The 21,737-nt window shown below is 57.9% G+C and overlaps 1 protein-coding gene across 1 annotated transcript in view; it reads right to left on the reverse strand.

Moving 5' to 3' along the window:
* CMIP (c-Maf inducing protein) overlaps window positions 1–21,737 on the reverse strand; it is a 224,224-nt gene that overhangs the window by 58,106 nt on the left and 144,381 nt on the right. Inside the window, exon 3 of the mRNA XM_082712026.1 lies at window positions 17,610–17,660. Within this exon, the coding sequence (XP_082568152.1) occupies window positions 17,610–17,660 (51 nt within the window). The remainder of the gene's footprint in view (window positions 1–17,609; window positions 17,661–21,737) is intronic.

The following is a 21,737-nucleotide window of genomic DNA, read 5'->3' on the forward strand; positions in this document are numbered from 1 at the left end:
GCTCCCACAAGCACGCATGCTCCCCACCACCTGTCGTTAAAGGGGGGGCGGCCCGGGAGCTCCTTGGAGCTGCCGAGAAAAATGACCCAGGGAGGAACCAGACAGGCTGTCAGAACTTCCTTCCAGTAGACAGCTCAAAGCTGGGCTGCCTAGGCCCAAAGCCCCTAGCCCCATGTGGCTACTAACATTTAACTGAATTAAAGTGAAATGCAATGAAAAATTCAGTGATGCAGTCCCACTGGCCACCCTGTGGCTGCTTGACAGCCACAAGTGGCCTGTGGCCACTACGGTGGACGGTGCAGAGAAAGACCATTCTCATCACGGCAGAAAGTTCCATGAGGCAATGCTGTCCTAAGGTCCGGAGCCTCCATCACCAATGTCCTCAGAGGACCAGCAACACATTCACTGTCTCTCCCCACAGTCAGCCAGCACTTTGGGGATGTCGGTAGCACCCTGCCACCTGGCCTGCTCCTCCAGCTTTCCCTCCCAGGTCTACAGGGTGGTGTCCCCAACTGTCCGCTCGCATCCAAGAAGACTGACAGGTCAGGCAACATGTCCAGCCCCTCTCATTCCTAGACGGGGCCTCCTCATTCCTTCGCAACTCGCTCTGAGGCCGCGCCGTCCTTGCCATCCCTTCCAAGCAGTGTGTTTCTGGGGCCCCAACGCTTGGGCTGCCGGCCTTCTCTTTAGGCCTCCAGAGGGACCGGATACTCCACCTTAAATCCTTCCAGCATCAAAGACCATCACCTTGCTTTCAGATACAAGCCTGGCCTGTGTCATCCCCACAATGCCTGCTTGGCGCTAAGGTATTGACCCTCAACCTGAGACACCAGATAACCTCCCAGCCCCCCCCCCCCCCACGAACGTGCAAAGAGATGCTAATTTCGCAAATACAATTACTGGGCTGTTACCTGCTGGGGTAATTAACTGACAGATGGATTCATCAGTGATTACCCTCCAGGGACTCAGGATTTTCAAGAGGAGGTAGGGACGCCTGCTCTGGACATTGGTTCCAAGGGGCCACTGGGAGTAAGAGAGAGGACACAAAAGGAGACACAGCCTAGCCCTGGTCCACCCCCCACCCCCACCTTTGGCTGGCAGGTAAAGCACAGCTCAACTCAGGCTCACAAAGCTACAAAACACAGTAATACTGACCACCACTTACTCAGTGGTTACCATGTTCCAGGAACAACCACCTTGCCTAACGACACAAACGCTAAGTGACACATGACCATAATGGTTATGGCGTCCGAGGCACTCTCCACAGGCCAGGCACTGTGTGAAGCACCTATACAATGAACTAATTTTTTGAATTTCCTAACGACTCAACAAAGTGTGTGGTCTAATGAGGCCCATTTTACAGAGGAGAAAAACCAAGGCTGGGAGCGGCCAAGTCACGTGGCAAGGAAGAGCCAGAGCTGGGACTGGGAGCCGGTGCAGCTGCGGATCCCCAGCGCCCGACCACTTAGCCACTCGGATGGGCACACCTGGGAGCTTCCTCTGCCTCGATGGAGGTCACACCTGCTCCGGGACGCATGACAAGTCCCTTAACCGCAGAGGTGAGACTGTCCCATGGCAGCTCCCGACTGACTGCAGCTGGGCACCCAGCTGCCATCTGCCAGGAAAGCCAGGCCCTCGGGAGAGGGGAAAGAGCCTGGGCACTTGGCCCCCTACGTGCCCGCCGGAGGCAGTCTCCCCGCAGTCACTACTGCTTCCAAGGAGACAGCAGGAACTCGGGCACAGCAACCTGTGCCCAGTCTCTGGGGCATCGGCCGGTTGCCTGGGCAACCACACATCTGGCTGGTGCAGAGAGGAGCCGGGCGTGGTGCTGGGCTCCCCACTGGGCACTTCAGGGCCTGCCAAACCCTTGGCAAAATCCTATCATCGCCCGAATCGGTCTGATCGCATTTAAAAGCTTCCACGTGGCTGCTTCTCCCCCTGAGCTCTGAGTTCCGAGGGGACAGGGGTTGAGGCTTCATGGGCTTCTGCCCTGCTGTGCGTGGTGACTGCAGCTTCTCAGGACACACGGAAGGGCTCTCAGTGTTTCCAAAACGGAGGAAGAGCAAAGGTCAGCAATCATGACCGACACGTAAGAAGCTTCTGCCATGGTGTGCGCCGAACCTAGTCCTCTAAGCCCCGCCGACCCCCGAGTGCTCCTCACACCCAGACGAGAGTAGGAACCATGTGGGGAGCCTCGTTAAAAGGCAGAGTCCCAGGGCGCCTGGGGAGGCTCAGTCGGCTGAGCGGCCGACTCTTGGTTTTGGCTCAGGTCACGATCCCAGGGTCCTGGGTTGAGCCGCATGTGGGGGTCCTGCTCAGCAGGGGGTCTGCTTGAGGATTTCTCTCCCTCTCCTCCTGATCATGTGTGTGCTTTCTCTTTAAAATAAATAACTACACCTTTAACAAATAAATAAATAAAGGCAGACTCCCACTCCATAGAGCCAGGTGGGGCCCGGTGGGGCCTGGGAGTCTGTCCCCATGATGCATGGGAGGAGGGAGCACTGAGGGGCTGATACCTTGCCCAAGGTCATACAGCTGGTGTTGTGGGCTGAGTCACACACACACAAGGGAGAGTGACACGTCCGTCCAAGTCCAAACCACTAGTGTCTGTGGACGTGACTTTATCTGGAAATAGGTATTTGCAGGTGCAGTCAATGGAAGACAGGGTCAGGCTGGCTCCAAGGCAGGCGCTGTGGCCAACAGCTGGCATCACACACACACACACACAAGGGACAGACGGTCATGCGGAGCCGGGGGCCCAGGTCGCCACTCTGCGTCCTCAAGCGCAGGAACTCCGGAGAGGCAAGGAAAAGGACCTCCGCACATAGACTGTGTGCATGGGGGCACAGCCTCGTGGTGGGGGAGACCTTGATTTTGGGTTTCTGCCCACTACTCTGAGACAGCGCTGTCTGCTGTGGGCGGCACTCTGTCAGAGAAGCAGCAACGGATCCCGGGGGGCCCCAGTGGCTCTGCCGGTCCGCTACAGCCACTCAGGCGGACCATTCCAACGCTTTTATTTTAGGAAGATGGTGGCCGGGGCCCATCTGGTGGTGTGGTCCGGGGGTCCGGACACCCAGGGTGCCCCTGTGCTCAGCAGCCTCTCCTGGCTCTTCCTCAGTTTGGAATTCTCTGGGTTTTCTCTTCCTGGGGGAGATGTGGACCCCTGTCTCTTTCTTGTTCCCTCAGAGGCCAGTGTTCCCACCAAGTGTGCTGCCTGTGCCCAGGGTACCTGCCCCAACAGCCGCGCACCAGGGAGCCACCTGGACACTGCAGGGAGCGCTGCCCGCACTTGGGCACCTGCTTGTCCTGAGTCAGGGTCCATGAAGACAGTGAGCACACACAGCTCCGGCCCCAGACCTGCTCTCAGCATTCTGGAAATGCACCCCTGTCTCCACGTGGCCCTAACCCCAGGGGAGGCCACGTTCCCAGCCGCCCCCCGGCTACAGAACGCCAGCCGAGACACCCGGGAAGGGGCTGCACATGCCTTCCACAGCTCATCACAATGCCGTCGGGAGGCGGGGGGATCCCCAGTTTCATACGCAGCACACCCAACACCACATTGCCCCCCCTTCGCTCACTTGCCTCCCCCACCAGCCCAGGGCCTGGGCAAGGCTCCGTCTTGGCTCTCAGGTGTGTGCGGTATCCCGGACCGGGTGAGGGCACCTATCTGAATGCGAACTTCTGCTCTGCTGTGGGTAAGCTGTGCAGCTACCAGAGAATTCTGTCACTCCCTGGAACCTTGATTTCCTCCTCTGGGACATGGAGAGGACAGGAGCACCTGCCTCCTGGAGGTGTTGACGAGACCGTGGTATTTCAGGCTGAACACCAGGACTTCGGAGGAGCTCGGTAAGTGGCAGCTGATGAGTGTGGCAGGACGTTGGCCGACGACGGTTAACCCCTGAGGAAAATGAAGGGTGAAGAGAAACCCCCGAAACACCCGTCAGCCAAGACACATCAAACAGACCGTGGCCCCATGCACGGGGTCACCGGAGACAGCAGTTACAAGAAGGAAGGAGAGCTGGAAGGTCCGCCGGGGCCCCACATCCGCCAGACGCTAAGCGCAGAAGCGAACACGCACGTGTGCACAGGTTCACACGCGTGCACTGCGCGCGGTGTGGGGGAGGGGCCACGGGCCAGGCTGTCTTCCTGCGGAGGGACGTGGCTTGAGGGAAAAGCAAGGCCGGGGCGGGGGAAGGAGGAGCTCTGGCTCTATCTGTAATGCTTCAAATGGCCCCAGGAAGCCAGATCTACGCATTGCACATTTAATTAAAAAGGAATATGAAAACGCCCCCAAAGAGTTCAGAAATTGGGATCATGAAGGTGGTATTGCCCTTGCACTGAATCTTCAAAGCGGTCAGAATCCCACGTTCTTAGAAAGAGCCGGGAGGTATCTGAGCTCCTGTTATTTTTGACTTGCCCGTGTTGCAGTGGAGTACCTGGCTTCTCAAGTAATAGCTGTTCCCGGGAAAACAGAATCCTACAGACCGTGTTAGGGTGAGGAGAAGAGCACGAGGACGCCCGTGTGGCTCACCGCCGGCCGCTTCTATGCTGGTGGCCGTCAGTCCATGGCTTCTCTCTCCGTGTGTGCTCCGGGCACGCACACACGCGCACACGCACAGCAGGATAAATGTGTGCATAAATGGAGCCCGTATCACATACGCTGGCCTTCTGTTAACCTCACCTCTGTCTCCCCCCCGCCTCCCCCACCCCTGGACCCCTGAACCCATACTAACACCACCGCACATACTAGGGTTTGGCAAACACTTTCTGTAAAGGGCCAGAAAACAATATTCCAGGCTTTTCCGGCCACACTCTGCTATGGTAGCCTGAGTGGGTGGGGCTGTGTCCCCCGAATGCCCCTTCTTCAGAAAAAGCCCCTGGCATGTATCCATTCATATCTTTTTCCGCGGCCACACATAGTCAAATGCAAGTACACAGACTTAGTTTGGCCCCCTGATTTGCTGTTTTGTCTCTCATTCGTTTTACAAAAAAAGGGCGTCACGTTATACATAGATCTCTGCGTCTTGCCTTTCGTCTCCTAAGCCCTGGAGGAGGGCCTTCCGAATCGGTCAGTACAGGCTTCTCCCTGCTGCACATTTTTGTAAAGCTACCTCAAGCATCAGTGGGCAAAGGTAGCATCTACATTTAGAAAATGAAGCAAACAGCAGTTCTCCCGCCCGACCTCAGCCCTCTGTGCAGATCCTCCTGATGGGCCTTCGGGCCACAGCCATGGGCTGCTGTGACTGCCATACTTCCATGCCCTCCCCTCCCTCAGGCCGCCGTGTCAAAGAGCCCTTCCGTGGGGGTCACGGCCATCCAGCCGGCGTGCGGCCAGCCCCCTCGGTCAGCACAGACCGCCGGGGTCTCCAGGAACGCAGCCCACCTGACCTCCCCAGGCTCTGGGCCAGCCAGAGGCCTGTCCTGCCCGCTCCAGCGATAAATGCGACACAGTCCCTTCACATCCCAGCCATGGCTCAGGCCCCACCTTTGAAACTGGCAGCTCAGGAGGCCCTATGACTTTGCAATGACTTTTCTAGGGACATTTCTGTGCCTGGAGCACACACCGAATCTGGAGCGGAAACCCCAATGGGGGGCTCTCGCCAGCTCTTCACAGGAGATGCCGTCTTCTGCAGACACCCCTGGTTGTAACAGCAACCCTCCGAGTAAGATCAAAAATGCACATACTGTACCAGAAGCTGCTCTCTTCCTTGCCACGTGGGAGGGGTCAGCCCCTAGTGAGGTTCGCTCCCCAAAATGTGGGGGACAGCACAGGACAGCGCCACCAGGCCTCTGTTTCCGTCCTGTTTCCTCTGGGCCTGATAAAGGGAAATCTCTATCCCAAATAAGGACTTCCCTTGTTCAGCCTCAAGACGGCAGCGTCTCCGTGGGGCCCTCCATTGTTCATGTGTCTTAGCACTGTATCTAGCGCTCATATTACTTCAAAGGGCATCTGATCTGTTCATCTGTTTGAGAAGCCTCCACTCCTCCTTGGGGGTGAGGGGGTTTGCCTCCTCTGGGCTGGAGGCTGGGCCTGAATTTACGAGTGGTGTGGAAAAGAGCTCAGCTCCCTAATTAATTGGCAGGTGCCCCCTGGTGCACCCGTGCTGGCAGGTAATGGTGGGCTAGAATCCAGCACGACATCTGTCCCTGCCTTCCTGATTGCGGGGGTCTCGTGGAGAGGCAGAATTTCCAGGGCGGCTGTCCCTTCCCTGCTGAGAAGGGCCCTGCAGACTCGCCCAGGGAAGGTCCGTGATGGACCCCGATGGCCCGTGATGGGGAGCGGGGCCGTCACAGTGATTCTAACTTGGCTGCACAAATGGGAGAGGTGCTGGCAGAGCGACCCAAAAGCCACAGATCTGTTCAGCCAGTTACCCTTGATCTCTGGCTGCAAGGGACCCCTTAGCAGCGTCTGGAGGACACAGAAGGAGGCGCAGACGGGGTCTGAATTCTGGCTCGGCCGCGCAGGGAAGTTATTTAGTCTGAGAGTCAGTTTTCTTGTCTGTGGAAGGGGGTCCAATCCTCACCCTCGGCAATACTGTACGGCCTGACGAGGACAGAACAGTAAAGTGGAGGAAAACAGTCGGCACTCGGTAAAGGTCTCAAGCTTTGGTGGGCCTCGGAATCACCTGGAGGACACTCAAGATGGTGACACAGAAGACTGGCACTTGTACTAAATTTCCAGGTGAAGAAGGTGCTGCTGGTCCGGGAACCCCACTTTGAGAACCACTGGTTTGGAACCCCCGCGTCCCCGGAGGTTGGGAGGCCCGAGGGGAGACAAGGACCACCCTATTCTCATGCAGATGGTGACAAAGCCAGCAGACACCACGGGCCGCATGGCTACTGCTGACCTGGCCCGACGTCCAGGGCGTGCTTTTCAGGGTCCACACGTCCCTGGACATCTGCTCGAGCCGGAGGTCACATTCCATCCGCTCGGCCCGAGGGTCTTACCCAAGCATCGGCCTAGCCCCCCACCCAGTTGCAAGCCACCCTGGTCTTCTGCTGCCACAGTCAGCTGGCTGTCAGGGTGGCACAGGGTGCCTCAGAAGGGCGTCTCTGTCCATTTCGAGGTGTCCCATAAGACCAGCTGTTGGTTCCAGGAGGGCACCAGGATCCCCCGGGGAGCAGGGCGTGGGTGACAGCCACCACGTCTGTGGTGCTTCTGCCGGGTCTCCTGGTCAATTAGCCTCACTCTGAAACTGAAATACCCCAAGGGGTATTTTATGATCATCAGGTGAGGAGAGGCCCTAATTCCTCTGTGGGGACAGCTGCTGCTCTTTTTGGAGTCTGTTTGGCCCCGTCTCCAAGCCAACAGAGCCAACAGTCGGGCAGGAGCCCCGGAGGCACACAGGGCGGCAGGCCACCTTCCTGGCCACAGCCAGACCACCCGCCACGGCCCCTGCGGAAAGCCGACCGGCGCCGGCCTCCTGGGGCCGCTATCCACACCCAGCTGTGACAGGGGCCCACTGCAGACCCCCGCAGAACAAAAGGTCTTGCTCGTCAAGATGTTGCCTCACATTTCTGTTTTAAAGGCTCTTCTTTAAAGAGAAAGAAAGAGGGGGAAAAAAAAATCTGCCTTAAAGGGCAGAAAACAAGTTCACCCGCAAACCATTTACGTGAAAAAACTTCCTTGTATGGTTCAGTGACTCATCAGCCCCCATCAAAGCGTGCGTGGGATGACACACCAAAGCTCTGGGCCCCCCTTCCTTGTCTGGGGAGAAAAAAAAACAACCCACAAATGCACTTCTTTCTTGGCCACTTGGAGAGCTGCTGTCGTGCGCCATTCCTGAGGCCAGAAGAAGACCTTCCCACACAAGGAGGTCGGGGTGGGGGGAAGGGTCTTGGATGGTCAAAGCCCAAGCCTGGCCCTCTGGTGGGGGCTGGGGAAGCCCCGCTGGGGCAGGAGGGCTCAGGGAAAGGCTCGGGGTCCCAGAGATGTGGTGCGAAGCGAGCTCGTCTAGTTCCTTCTCTGTGGGCTGGGGCAGGTCACCACACCCGCCCCCCGGGGCTCCAGGTTCTGAACCTGCCGACTGGGGATGGCTGGGGGGGCAGGGGTTGTCTCAAAGGGCGAGGATCACACAACAAGCACCTCTCACTGTCTCTGGCCTGTAGACGGCGGGTGCTCCACACAGGCTCCCCTCCCCTCTCCTGCTTCTTGCAGAAACTCCGGTTCCCCGTCTACACAGCAGGGTTTTTCGGGAAGATCTAGAGTCCCACCCAGTTTGACCCTCGTGTGAACAGAATACTGTAAAACCATAAAAAGGATGAAGCAGATCGGTGGGTCCCGCCAGAGAGAGATTGCCCTGGTAGGTCCTTAAAGTGTCAAGGAGCCAAGAATGACACGGTGTGGGAACTACGGTTTGGTGGAGTTTGCAGAGGAACAGTCCTAGGACCTTCTCAGAGCCTCCGCAAAGGGCTCACAGGCCTGCTCCAGGGACACGGCGTGCGGGGACGAGACTGCCCCCTCACACCTTCCTGTGCCGCTGAGAACCGCCGCATACACCCACAGCCGTCACCTCCCGCACGAGTCCACAGAGGCCCTGGGGGTGCGGGGGGCTGACAGCAGAGGGGCACGAGGGAATCTTCTCGGGGGGGCCAGGAATTTGGGTGGGGGTTATTCAGGTCAATACAATAGTCAGAACTCACTACGCCAACAGCCAAATGTGTGCATTTTGTTACATGTCAATCATAGCTTTGTGTGTGTGTGTGTTTTAACTTAAGATGTATGAACGGGTTTATGGGCAGTGGGAATTTTCTTTAGTTTTTTTTTTGTCCTTTTGAGTATTAAAAAAAAAACCCTTAATAAATATGATCATTACATGTCCTGTGCCGGTGGCCTCTTATACGCTGGGGGTAGGTATGTAAGTTGGTGTGACCACTTTGGAAAACTCTGGGGGCAGCGTCCACTAAAGGGGGGCGACGCAGAATGCATCTGGGCCGTAGAAGGCAGGACAGAGGTCTTCTCTGACGGTGGGGGGGGGGGGTGAGGCAGAGGGGCTTGGGGGGCCAAAGGGATGCCTGGGAGGCAGTCACTCTGTTCCTCAATCTGGCTGAGTGTTACTCTGGTCAATTCGGTGAGAATTTGGGAAAATTCACCCAGCAGTACATTTTTGATCTGTGTCCCTTTCTGCACGTAATCCTTCAATGAAAAGTTTACTTAACGGATTCAAACGGCCCACGTCTATGCCAGAGAGTGCTCTGGTTGGGAACAGTGGAAATGCATCGTGCCAGGACCTCATACTTGCCGGGCACACCTCTGCCTTGCCGGGCTCAGAGATGGGGCTGTTGTGCCCATGTCCCCACCCTTCCCATGGCCATAGTGGTGCCATCTCCCGCTGGAAGGAGGAGGCTGGGTTTGGAGACCAACCGCCTGGATTCAGACCCCGGCTCTGCCTGGTTCTGGCTGTGCGACCGCAGACCTTCAAGATGGGCCTAATCAGACTTGGGGATGATGTGAAGAGAGTACACACATGCACGCGCATGTGTGCACACACACACACACACACACACAGTGATGTGAAGAGAGTACACACACACATACACACACACTCGAAAGCCCTCCTCAGCACAGCTCCTGATGTTAGTAGGGATCTGACAATCACTCTGTCTACTGTAAAGACAGCCCACAAGAGCGTGAGCTCTCCTCCCCAAGGCTACCCAGCCCTCTGCCACTTGTTAGTTTCAATCCCCAAAGCTGCCCTTGTTATTAGTTATAGGGCCCCACTGGCCCATTGAGTCTCTGGAGACTGTGGCCCTCCCAGGGGCTGGCAGCCTGAGCCCCAGGGGCCTCCACTCCATTCCACAGAGCACAGGTCCCCGCAAAGCAGCCGGTGAGGGCCTCTGCTCCACCGCGCTGTCCCTCCGCGGAGCTCCCCCTCCCCCCGTCCTGGGCTGGGATGAGCTGTGCCTCTGAGGGGAAGCCACCCCTGTCACCGTTCTCCACCGAGCCTGGGACCCCCTCTTAAGAAGTCACAAAACCTTCTCTGACCGATAGCCACAAATGAATCTGGAGGGAATTCTGGCCTTTCTGATCTGGCTGGAGCCGACGTGTGCCTGCGCCCATGAGAGGGCTGCGGCCAAGTCCCACCCATCCTGGTCCCGCTTCTGATTCACCTTTCTCAGTGGTGGGCAGGTAACACCCACGCCTTTCCCAAGCAGAGGAGAACCAGACCCGGAGTTTCAGTCGGGAAGATTCACAACTTCTCCCGTGAACAAGCCCCAAAACGGCAGAGGCCCAGGCCAACAGAACGAGATGTGGGTCCTAGCAACATTGGATGGATGACAGTCTAGGAGGCCATAATGCAGGGAGGAGGGAAGCTTTGGCTCCCTCCGTCTCCTCAGGCCAGCCAGCAGGGGCTCAGCTGGGAAGGGCTCTGCCACAGGGGAACCGAGCACAGAGATGCATTAGTGACGCCTGCCACAGGCTCCCCGCGGGCCGACGGCACACGAGCCTTGCCTATGCTGTCTTCCTTCTGGATTGTCTGCTGGGACACTTCTGCACAAAGGAAAACAGCGTCTTTGATCGTTAAAGCAGAGTAAGAACAGTCAACATTGATCTAACACTCACTCACACAGCAGGTACCCTTCTAAGTTCTTTATTTCTACTGACCCATTTCATCCTTATAAGAACCTAATGAGCTTGGTCTTACTGTGAGCCCCACTCTGGGAGAAGTCGGCTGAGAGAGGAAAGCAATTGGCCCAGGGTCACACCGCCAGTGAATGCGGAGCTGGGATTTGAACCCAGGCAGTTCAGCCCTGAGCTCTCACTGTAGGCACGGCAGAAGTTACTCCTTTGGGAGCCAACTGGCAAATGTGGTAAGGGCTGCAAAACATACCCCAGAATGGTGGCCACTGTTCTGGAAATCTGCCTTAAAATAGTAGTTCCCAAGAAGTAGAAACTTAGGTCTGGGGAAAGGCACAAACTGCGTTATCGGTAACGGAGGAAACCGGAAGAGCCTGAACACGCAGCCGCAGTGAGTCGTGCCGTAAACGAGGCCACAACCTCTTCACAGATGTCATGTAGCCTGGAGAGCTGATGCACACAGGCCTGGACACGTCGAGGTGTCTCTGCAGCAAGGCTGTGCTGAAGCCACAGGGACGGCCACAGCCACCAAAGCATCCTTGCAAAGGCACACGAGGCCAGGGAGGACATTTGCAAGAGTGAAGTCAGTCTTCGGGTGGGGGCTGGCAGGAGCCCAGTGGCTTTGCCCTTGGTGTGGCTGTGAAGGTGTTTTCAAAAAGGATGGAGAGCACAGGGGGAGGAAGGACAGAGAGGGGGGCCATGGGGGCAGGGAGGGGTGCACAGGGGTCACTGTCTTCCCTCCAGACAAGGGGGCATCTCAGCTGGGGCAGGCAAGCCCAGCCAGGGGCCACACCAGAGGGCGGTGGCCAGTGCAGAGTGGGGTTGGGAGCCGGGCTGGGTCTGGGCACACAGAGCCTCGATGTTGGCCTCTGAGGACACGGGGGACATGGTGCATTTGGGGCAGATGTGGAGGCAGGCTGGTCCACCTAGAGGTGGACCTTCTGGACCCAGGACAGGTGGCCTGACAGTGGTCCTGGGGCACGCAGGACAAACAGGGCAATCGGCCTTTACCCACAAGAAACGGGACTGGCAAGCCAAGGCTAATTCCCATAATCCTCACAAGGACGGCTGTGAGACTGAGAGAAAGGCGTAAAGCTCTCATGAGATGTTGCACAAAACAGAAACACCGAGGTCCTGCACACGCCAGGCTCTGGAACAGAAAGGAGCTGAGGGCCGGCCGGGCAGTGCCAGCTCACGAGGGCGAGGAACTGTCCAGCGCGTGTGCGTGGACGCACGTGTTCGCCTCAGGCACCGACTCGCGTGCAGCTGGGAGCCACATGCCCGGCGGTTGAGATCCACCCCAGGTTCTCGACTCGGGGTTCTGTCTACACTCCAGCTCCGCCACTGACCCTGAACAAGGGGTTTAACCTCTCAGCCTCGGTCTCCCCATCTGTGAAATGGGCAACAGGAAGACCAGGCTCCTCTTTGGGTTTGTGAGGATTCAGTGGGGTGATGATGGCCACTTACTGCTTTTGCTGGGTGCAGGGGGCTGCCAACTCAGGGAGGTCAGCAGGAGGGCCCAGAGGCATCCAGAGGCCACAGATGCAGGACTAAAAGTGGCTCTTCCCCAGGAGGAAAGGCCCAAAAAGGAAGAGGGAGGTGGGTCTAGGAGGAAGGTCAGAGTTGGGGGCAACAGTACCCCCTGTAGCGTCCATCCGTCCTCCAGGAGCTGCCCTCTGAGGAGGGGACATCATTTCTAGGGCCCTTTGTCCCCTGACCTGATTGCCCAGGAACGTGGGCAAAGCTGGACCGTGCCCTCTCACCATGTGGAAATGCGGTGAGGGGCCCAGCCCCTGCAAGCTCCCTGCAAACCCCCTACGGGGTCGGGGTCCTAGGCTTCCGTCTGCCGTCTTCACCCGCACATCAGGGACCCTGATGGTGGCCGTGCCTCAGTGGGGTCTCCGAGCACAGGACGGGCTCACCTCCTCGTCAGGCTCCGCCAGGGCCTGCTGCGGAAGCTCGCCTGCAGCGTCATTAGGATCTGGCTGTCCTTGGCAATGTCCTTGCCGCCCCCCCAAATCTATGAGATGGGGGGGTGACGACCGGGGAGCGAATGTGCACGAAGTACCAGGCACAGCGGTGCTCACAAGCCTTCGAAGAACGGTGGTCGCCCTCACTCCCGTGGACACTTCCTGCCCATCCCTAGTTCTGAAACACGCCTGGCAGGGGCAGGGCAGGGGCTGGGCCTGGGTGGGGGGTGGCGAAGCCACACGGACAGGAGCCTCACACCGGCCGTGGCTGCCAGTCCCCTTCCAACCGCCTCACACACAGCAGGGCACCCCACGCCACCGCGACCCGGTGAGCAAGGTGCTGGATTTTCCCCATTTGACAGAGAAGAAAACCGAGGCTCAAATAAACCCACTCCGTACCCAGTACACTCCTACGTGGTTACCCCCTCACGGGCCACATTCTCTCTCACACAAACACACCCATTCCCTCCTCCAGGCATGTGCACCCCACACCTTCGCACCCTCCTGCTCTGCACGGAAGAGGGACAGAGCCAGGGATGGGGTGAGCACGGCTGCGGCCACCCCAGGGGCTTGGGGAAACCTGCGTGGGGAGAGGAGGCGGCGTGGCCGGGGCGGAATGCCGGGGAGGGTGCCAACCTGAGCAGGGATTTTCCCAGAGCCCCGCGCCTCCTCCGCCCCGCAGCCTTGGGACAGGAAAGCAGGTCAGTTTCTCGTCTCACGCAGGCTCTGCTTCTCTGGCCCCAGCACTTGGGATGGGCCTCGGGGACCGTTCTTAGGAACCCAGCTTCCTCCGGGGATAAAAACAGTCTTGGTTTTCAGGACTTCTGCGCAAGGGCCCACACAGGAACCCCTCCCCGGAAGTGAAAAGGCCGTTTTCCAGAGCTGGGCCTGGGGCGTGCCTCCTCCCAGCCGGCGGCTACCCTCCCCGACAGGCCTGACCCCACAGTTGTGCACACCTCGGCCTCTTGCCTCAAAACTTAGGACGCAGAAACAGGCCAGTCTTCTCACCGCTTTGTAAACACACACGATGCCCTCACATCCTTGCACACAGGAACGGGGCTGTCCCCTCATGGCCTTGCACATGTAGGCAGGCCTGTCCCTTCACAGTCTTCACACCCAGACAGGCCTGTCTCCACAGGAACTGGCCTCCAAGGTGCATCTCTCGCTCAGAAACGAGGCCTCATTAACTCAGTCAAACTGTTTATGCTCACACACCCATAGGAATTGGCCTCAGGGGCCAAACCACCCAAACCAAACAGGGCTGGTCCGTCCAGGGAGCCCTCAGGGTGCTGCGCTCTGGAGGGTCCTGGGAGGGCTGGCGCTGCTGTCCCACCAGCCAGAGGAACCCCGGCCCACCCTCCCTCCTGGGACTGGAGATGCTGGCCGTCCTCCTACGAGAAGGCGCTCCCTGAGCAGTGCTGGCCAAAGGCAGGAGGCCGAGAGGAAGGGGGAGCTGGCAGAAGGGTGGAGCGAGCAGGGAAGGGGAACCTGGGAGCTGGGACCCTTCTGGGTACCCTTGGGAGCATGGGCCGGGGACTCAGATGTCCTCACACGTTAAGTGTCAGTAATGATGGACTATTCAGGGAGACAACACGATGCTCAAAACAGGGTCTGGGCCAAGGAAACACCCCAGGCATAGTGTGACGGCACAAGAAGGCAGAAGTCGGGCGCTGAGGTCACTGAGCACCAGCATTACCAGGGCGGACCAGAGGCCGGCGAGAAGATCACATCCCTATCCTACAATACCACCTGGGGCGGACTGAGCATTTCTCAGCCTTTTTCTAATTATCCTTGCCCAGTCCCCCTCCCAGGAGCCCTCTTGGGCATTTTCCTCCTATTTCCCTTCCTCCCTTTGAAATTAAATACTAAAAAATACCGATTTTGTTGAATGGTGTTGAACTTCAGAGGGCCAAGTACTATTGTAATAACTCAAGGTTTTTTAAGCCCCAAAGAACCCATTTGGCTCCCCTTGGGAGCAATTCTTTGTTGAGGAGGCCCGAGAGACACCCGTACAACTCGGTAAAAACTAAACCAATGGGAACACAGTATTTAATAGGCAGCATTCCTTACAGATAAAAGAGTAGGTTCTCCACGTGCGCGGCAGCAATGACACACACACGTTGATGTAGCAGAAACGACAAAGACAATATGCAGAAAATTTTGAAAATCAAGCTGAGGTTGTAGGGTTTCTGAAGTCCTCATTTTTGATTTCTAAAAAGATACTAAAAAGAGGAAAGGGGAAAAGCCAAGAAGGTTGATTATAAATATGGCGGAAAGAGAGGCTCTAACAGGCAGGAGAGGCGGAAGGTCACATCCTGAGTGGGCTGAAGGGTCCCACAGTCACGATCAGGCACAGCCGGAGAGGCAGGGCAGACCCGTAGATCTGTGCTGAGATCTGCTTTGTGCTTGTGGGCAAGTCGTTAGGACTCTCTGAGCCTTGGTTCCCTCATCTACTGAATGACAAGGAACAGAAATGTGCACAGCCATGCCTGGTACGTTGTATCTGCATCAGAATTCATGAACACTTCCTAGAACCTATCCAGACCCTAACAGAAGCAGAATTCGAACCCAGGTCTTCAGCTCATTTTGCTAGCCCAAAGGGCCTCCAAAGCACCTTAAACTTCACCATTTTAAAAAGGAGAGCATGCTTCCTCCAGTCCCAGCAAAACTGAAACCAAGTTGTGGACACTACGATACCACTGCCACCTGGTGGCAGCATACCTAAATTATTGGGGGAGGGGCAACTGTCAAAGGGGGAAAACCGCCAGTGTCTTAACCCGCCCAACACACCAGTAAAAGCTTATACAGTGAGAACAAAGGTCACCATTTACCACGTGGCAAAAGGGCCACACACTGCCAGGCATTTGCCAGTTTCTTGAAACTCTGACTTGGGGTTTCCTGGATGCTTTGGGGTTTTTTGTTTTTGTTTTTGTTTTGGGGTGGGAGCTTTTTTTTTTTAAATAGATTTAACAACGGTAAAGATACCACACGCCACAAAATTGAGTGCAGACATCCAGGCCTTCCTGAACACTGCTGGAAGCCCAGGCATCCCCGATTCTGTAGCTGTTCAGTTAAACTGTCCGAATCCCACACGCAATACTTGATGTTTAAATTTGTACGTTTCAAGGTTGTCACTTTCAAGTCATCTTTCCGGCCAGTCGGTCTCGGACATTCGGCTCTCCACGCCCACCGTCTGAGCCCTCCCTCGCAGCCACACACTATTCACAAATCCCCCAGGTACCGCCTTTCAGGTGCTCCCACAGGCCACAGACAGCAGCTGCAGAACAGGCCCAGCTGGGCAGAGCTGGGCAGAACTCGGAACACGGAAGACAGCCGGCCTGCCCCTCGACAGGGGTCTTGGCCCCCTCTGCAGGGAGGCATTTCCCCACTGTCGAGGGGGCAGTAGTTTCCTGCCCCTTCCTGAGCTAAGACACAGCAAGGCAGCCGCCCAGTGACCTTTCCATTCACTTGGAAAATGCATTCGGAGAAGGGGGAGGAGGCCCTCGTGGCGGTGAAACGAGCCCTTCCTTCAGAAGCCCCCAGGCACACCACCCCTCTCACCCTCCCTGCTCCTCTGGCATTTAACCCCCTGACGGGCCCCGGCAGGTCCTGACATCAGCCCGGCCTGTCTTGGGCCACACAGGGCCACACACAGCCAGGCCTCAGGGCTGAGGGACAATCCCACGGGGAAACAGCTCTCCTCCGTGAGCAGGAATGTGCCACCTGGCTTTCCTCGCTGCCCCCCGCTGCCTTCTGCCCGCACACTCAGAAACCTGCAGGCCTGCGAGGGACCTGGGTTCACCCGGCCTCCAGCCCTGACGAGCTGTGCGAGCTGGGCTCCAGCCTCGCCTCGCCGTCCCCGAGCATAAAGCGGGGGCAGTGACAGTCATCATCAGCCTTGCGAGGGCTGCGGCAAGGGTGAAATGGCCACGATGCGCCCAGCTTCATGGTCCTGGCACACAGCAGGTGCTCAATAAATGCTAATCCTTTCCCTCTGCAGCCCCAACTCGGAGACTTCTTGTTGAGCTTCTGAGGTTGCCACACAGGTGCCAAGCGAGAGGACCGGCAGCTGTCGGGGGAGACCGGAGGTGCAGCCCTGTTTGGGACCAGGAATGTCATTTTCCGGGGTTGTATTTCCGTCCTTGGGCCGGCTGTGACGAGAGTCCCTCAGAGGCACGAGAGGAATTCCGAGTGTTCCCTTGGTCAGTCCGACACCGCCCGAGGCCTGACGCCCTGCACGGGGCCCGCCGCTCACCCGCCGCGGCTCTCCAGCTTACGGTAACGACCACAGCTCAGGACACGCACCGGTCATTCCAGCCATACCCTGCTGGCTCAGCGAGGCCACAGGACTGTCACGGCTTGTTCTAAACTAAAAGAGCTGAAGGCGGGAGGGACAGGGGTGCAGGGCGGAAGGAGAAGCTGCCCGCACATTCCACACCCCGGCCACGGCCACGGCACAGATTCCCCGGGGGGCTGGGAGGCTCCTTCTCCGCAGATCTGGCCCCTGGGTCTTGAAAAGGACCAGCAGAGGCCTCATCTCCTTCTGTGCTAAAAGGCTCTGGGCCCTCCTATGCAGAGGGTGAACAGGAAAATTGGGCCAAAGAAGCAGGAAACTGAAAGAATTGAAGATGTGGGAGAACGGTTGGGCGCCTGAACCTCTGGCAGGTTCACAGTTCCTCTGCAGAGCAACTGTCCGAAGTCACTTTCAACCCAGCCTCTCGAGACCCCGAGCCCTGTCTCACCCGGCCCCTCAGGAGAGCCCCTGCTCTGCAAGCAAGTGCTTCTGTGATCCTTCTGGAAGCAGGCACAATCCCAGACAGCTCACGAGAAACGTCCATGGCCAAAGGCTCAGGAACGCCAGCACAGGGAAAGGCATTGCACATCAGAGGGACGAGGGGGAGAGGCTCTTCCACAATGGGGCAAGGAAGCTCCTGGGCCGAACCGTCTGGAAGGTGGGAGATGTCCACCCTCACACCTCTAGGTAACAGACTAGCTGTGGGCCCGCAGGAGGCGGCCCGAGACAGCCGGCACCCTCGGCGAGCCACCGCGCCAGGACTTACCTTCCACTGCAGAGAATGGAACCACTGGTCCCGAAGGTAGCTGTTGGCAGCCTGCAACGACAAGAAGACACGAGGCCGTCACCGGCTTGCCGCCTGTCAGGGCCCAAGCACGTGCCGCCCAGCCTCCTCTACCCAAAAGTGCCTGCCTTGTAGCCCTCACACAGCAATTCACCCAGGGGAACCTCTCAGGTACAGAACTGAAACAGAAGCGCTACCAGGGGGATTTTCCTGAAACAAGACCTCACTGTCCCTGTGTGCTTATTTTGCTGGGTAGGAGTGACTCTGGACACTGGCGGCTGGAAGCAGTCACTGCACACGTTCCTTGACGGGAGGGGCCGGCATGCATGGAAAGAGGCCTGGTGCTCAGATGCTGGGGGCCAGAGCAGCTCTGGGGCCTCCTTTCTACCAGGCGCTGCTCCAGGTGCCTGGCCTTTGTTAGCCTCACGTTCTGCCATCAGTCCTCCCAACAGCCTTGTGAGGTGACTAGCACTTGCCCACTTCTCAGAGGGACTCCAAGATCTCACGTCAACTAAGTGCACTCAAACCCGGGCAAGCTGGCTTCAAAGCTTGTGGCTTTAACCGCAGAAGGTCAGGGAAGAAAGAGCCCAGCCTTGAACTCAGACAGACCCTAGTTAAAAATCACCACGCCGAGAGCAAAACCCTCCCAGATCCAAGCCACCCTTGTGCACAGACCTTGGCAACTCGGCCTGAATTTTCTCATCTGTAAAGTGGGGCCACGAACCCTGACCTTGCAGGAATGTCCTGAGGACTGGGAATGATTCCTGGGGAGCACCAAGAATCAGGCCTGGCCCATAGCAGGGGTCACACGACGGCAGTTGTGACTGTCATCACCACCGTCATCACGAGCTCCTCTCAAATAAAACAGGGCCCAAGGAAGGTCTGGCCAACACTAATGCACGCCCTTGCATCAGCACTGGGGCCCATGCGGGGACTGGCTTACTGGGTCCTCGCAAGTCTGCCTTGGGAAGTTGGGAGTGTCCACGTCATCACCCCAGGTACAAGTGAGGAAACTGAGGCTTGGGGAGGTTAGGAGGTTTCCCACTGGCTCACAGGCAGGAGGTGCAGGGCCACGACATGAACCCAGGCCGAACAAATCATGCTGTAAACCACAGCTATGGCATTCCAAGTTTCCCATTGACCATCCCAAGGGCAGAAATGCAGTGTTTGTTCTAGTCTGACCCCATGGGGGGGGGGTGGTCTGTTCCAAGGTGACCCTGACCTTGATGGTCCAGTGACTCTCACTAAGGCCAGAGCCTCTTTCTAAGCACGAGAATCCAACATCTGTTCCCCACCCACATGGACACACACACACACACATAGGCACAAGTGGGTACAAATGCAGGGTCCAGGGGATGCAGGTTTCAAACCCGAACTGCTGATAAAGCTTAGCTGTTCTCCCAGGCAGAGTCTGGGGGACTCTCTGAGCTTGAACGGATGCCCCAGCTCAGTGGCCAGTGCAGTGGGGCCTCAGGTCCCCGTGGGCAAGCTCGGAGACTCGTCTTTATCTCAGACAGACTGAGACCAGCCCACGACACAAGGCAAGCTCGCACCTGTGCCTTGAGGAGGGAGTGGACCCGGGGACACCTTCTGTGTGAGTCTCTGACAGACCTGGATTCGAGTCCGCCAGAGACCCAGATCCTGTGCCACCTGACTGGGGAGGCGGAGGCGGAAGGGGAGTCAGCCGTGTGACGGGCTGCGCCCCGGACAGTCTGGGGCCGACTCGCCTCCCTTCAGTGCTGACCGAGCTCTGTGATCTCATGGCCATTCTGGTTCACGAGGATGATAAAATAAACCCCATGCTTGGGGAGCACGATGCAAGGATCCCAAACAATGAGACCATCCCCATGCCTGGCGCGTGCAGGCTTTTACAAACAGCGACGATCGGGTGCCGTGCAGCCACGGCCAGGGGTGCTGATGAATTTGTTCCAGAACAAAATGCCCTGACGGCAGCCTGGGTCACCTTCTGAGCTGTCAGTGATCCCACCTTGGCCAATTCTGTGCCACGGGGTGGCGGGAGCGGGGTGCGGGGGAGATGTCCCTGGACCACAGCTGGGAAGAGCCGGCCCCAGCTCACCCCCAGTCTTTGACTTGGCTGGGGCAGGCGTGGGAGGCCAGCCAGAGGACCCCCCAAAGGCTGCCCACTGACCCCCAAAGATTGGTGAACAGGTGACTGGACATGACAAAGGGGCTTCGCAGATGGGAGTCAGTGAAGAACCTTGAGATGGGGCGGCTATTCTGGAATATCTGGGTGGGCCACTGTCATCAGAAGGGTCCTGACAAGGGGGAGGCAGAAGGTCAGACAGCTCGAGGCGGAGCACGGGCTGGAGGGATATGGCCACAGGCCCAGGGCCACCGGCACTCTCTGAAGCTAGAGAAGGCAAGGAGGCCCACGCTCCCCAGAGTGTCCGGAAGGAGCCAGCCCTGCCCTGCTGACACCCTGATTCTAGCAGCGGGACCTGTGCCGGACCTTCGGCGTCTAGAACCACCAACAAATAATGCATTTCTGTTGTTTCCAAGTCTGTGGTTCACGAGTCACAGCAGCCATGGGAAATGAGCATGGGAGGTAGAGCCACACTGAGCACAGTGGACCCAGGCAGTGTCCCTAGGGTGTCACTGGCTAGAATGAATGGCCAAGTGAGGACACAAAGGAAGACAGAGAGGACAGGAGGAAGGAGAGGGGAGAAGTGCCTCTCTCCCTCTCTTGTGCCCAGCGGCCTCAGCACGCTGCCCCGCAAACATGTGCCCCCGTGTGACTGTCACCATGCCCCTGAGTGTCCCCAGGGTCGGCGCACCAGGGGACCGAGTGAGAATAGCTGAACGAATGAATGAGCAAATGAATGAGTGGACGGTGCAGCTCTCTGAGGGCAGAATGTTTTCTCAGATGGCCAATGCTGACCGGCAGGGCCTGGCGCGCTCAGGTCTGGTCACAGGAGAACGAACGAACTCACTAACCTCGGGGCAGTGGCCATGAGGCGCAGACAGTGACTCGGTGACCAGACCCAACACAGACCTGCCTCCCTCGTACCTGGCAGAGCCCCTTCCCGTTCTGGGGACCTCCCTGACATGTGAGACCCTGTTAGGGATCTTTAAGGAAGTCCCCGGCCCCCTCATGGCTGAGTGTGGGCAGGTGATCCAGGCTGCAAAGTCAGGAGCTCCTGCCCCCGGGACTCTGGGTCCTGAGCAAAGTGACTCGGGACCAAGGAGGTAAGAATTCCTCGTGAGGCAGGCAGGTGTATCTTCCTGTAAAGGGGGATACCAGGCCGGGACAGGGTCCCACCACTGGCCCTGGCTCCAGTTCATTTTCCAAGCCTGTTCTCCAGGTTCCCATCAATCCTTCCAGCATATTCCTTTTCTCCTGGAGACTGCCTGAGTGCATTTGGGCTGCTTGCATCTGGGAGTCCGGATGGATCTCCAGGGCACCACTGGACCCTTCTTCCTGCTCCAAAACAGATGTTCCAAAGCATTTTCTCTGCCCTGTTGCCGCTGAGGGAGCCCGCCGTCTCCCAGAGCCGGAGCTCGCTCTGATGACACCTTGAGCCTCCTGGCATCCCCTACAGGCCATCGGGCTCTGCACACACCTCAGTGGGCCCGGCCTGCCGCTGAGCGGGAAGGGCTACCCAGATTTCCTGCTCTGGTGGCTGGGACTTTGTCCCCGGGTCAGTTGGGTCCACTACGTCCAGCCTTGCACAGCAGACTCATGGCCTAGAGGGGGAGGAGGGCGTCTGCATGGGCGTAACCCCATCTCACCCACCCTGGTCACCTTGGCTCCCAGCCTAACCTTCCGGGAAGAACACCCTGCACGTTCCAGGTCTCTCCGCATGTGGGAGAATGTGAGGCCCACTGCTTCCGTGACCTGGCTGCCTGGCCGCATCCATCCTCCCGTGAGCGTTTCAACCGGGGGAGTTCAGTGTCATGCTCCGGGAAGAAGGCGGGTTTGGGTTCAGTGGAGCAGCTGGTGGGCCCCGGCTGGAAAGAGCTGTGTGACTCTGAATCCCCACCCCCATCTCCAGCACAGGCCCGGGAAGCCACCTCTCCGAGGCACGGGCACCCACAGGGCAGTAACACAGACAGCGGGGACCTACCAGGCATCAAGACACAATGCTGCGC

This window comes from Mustela nivalis (genome assembly GCF_964662115.1).
Source record: "Mustela nivalis genome assembly, chromosome: 18".
NCBI classification, from domain to species: domain Eukaryota; kingdom Metazoa; phylum Chordata; class Mammalia; order Carnivora; family Mustelidae; genus Mustela; species Mustela nivalis.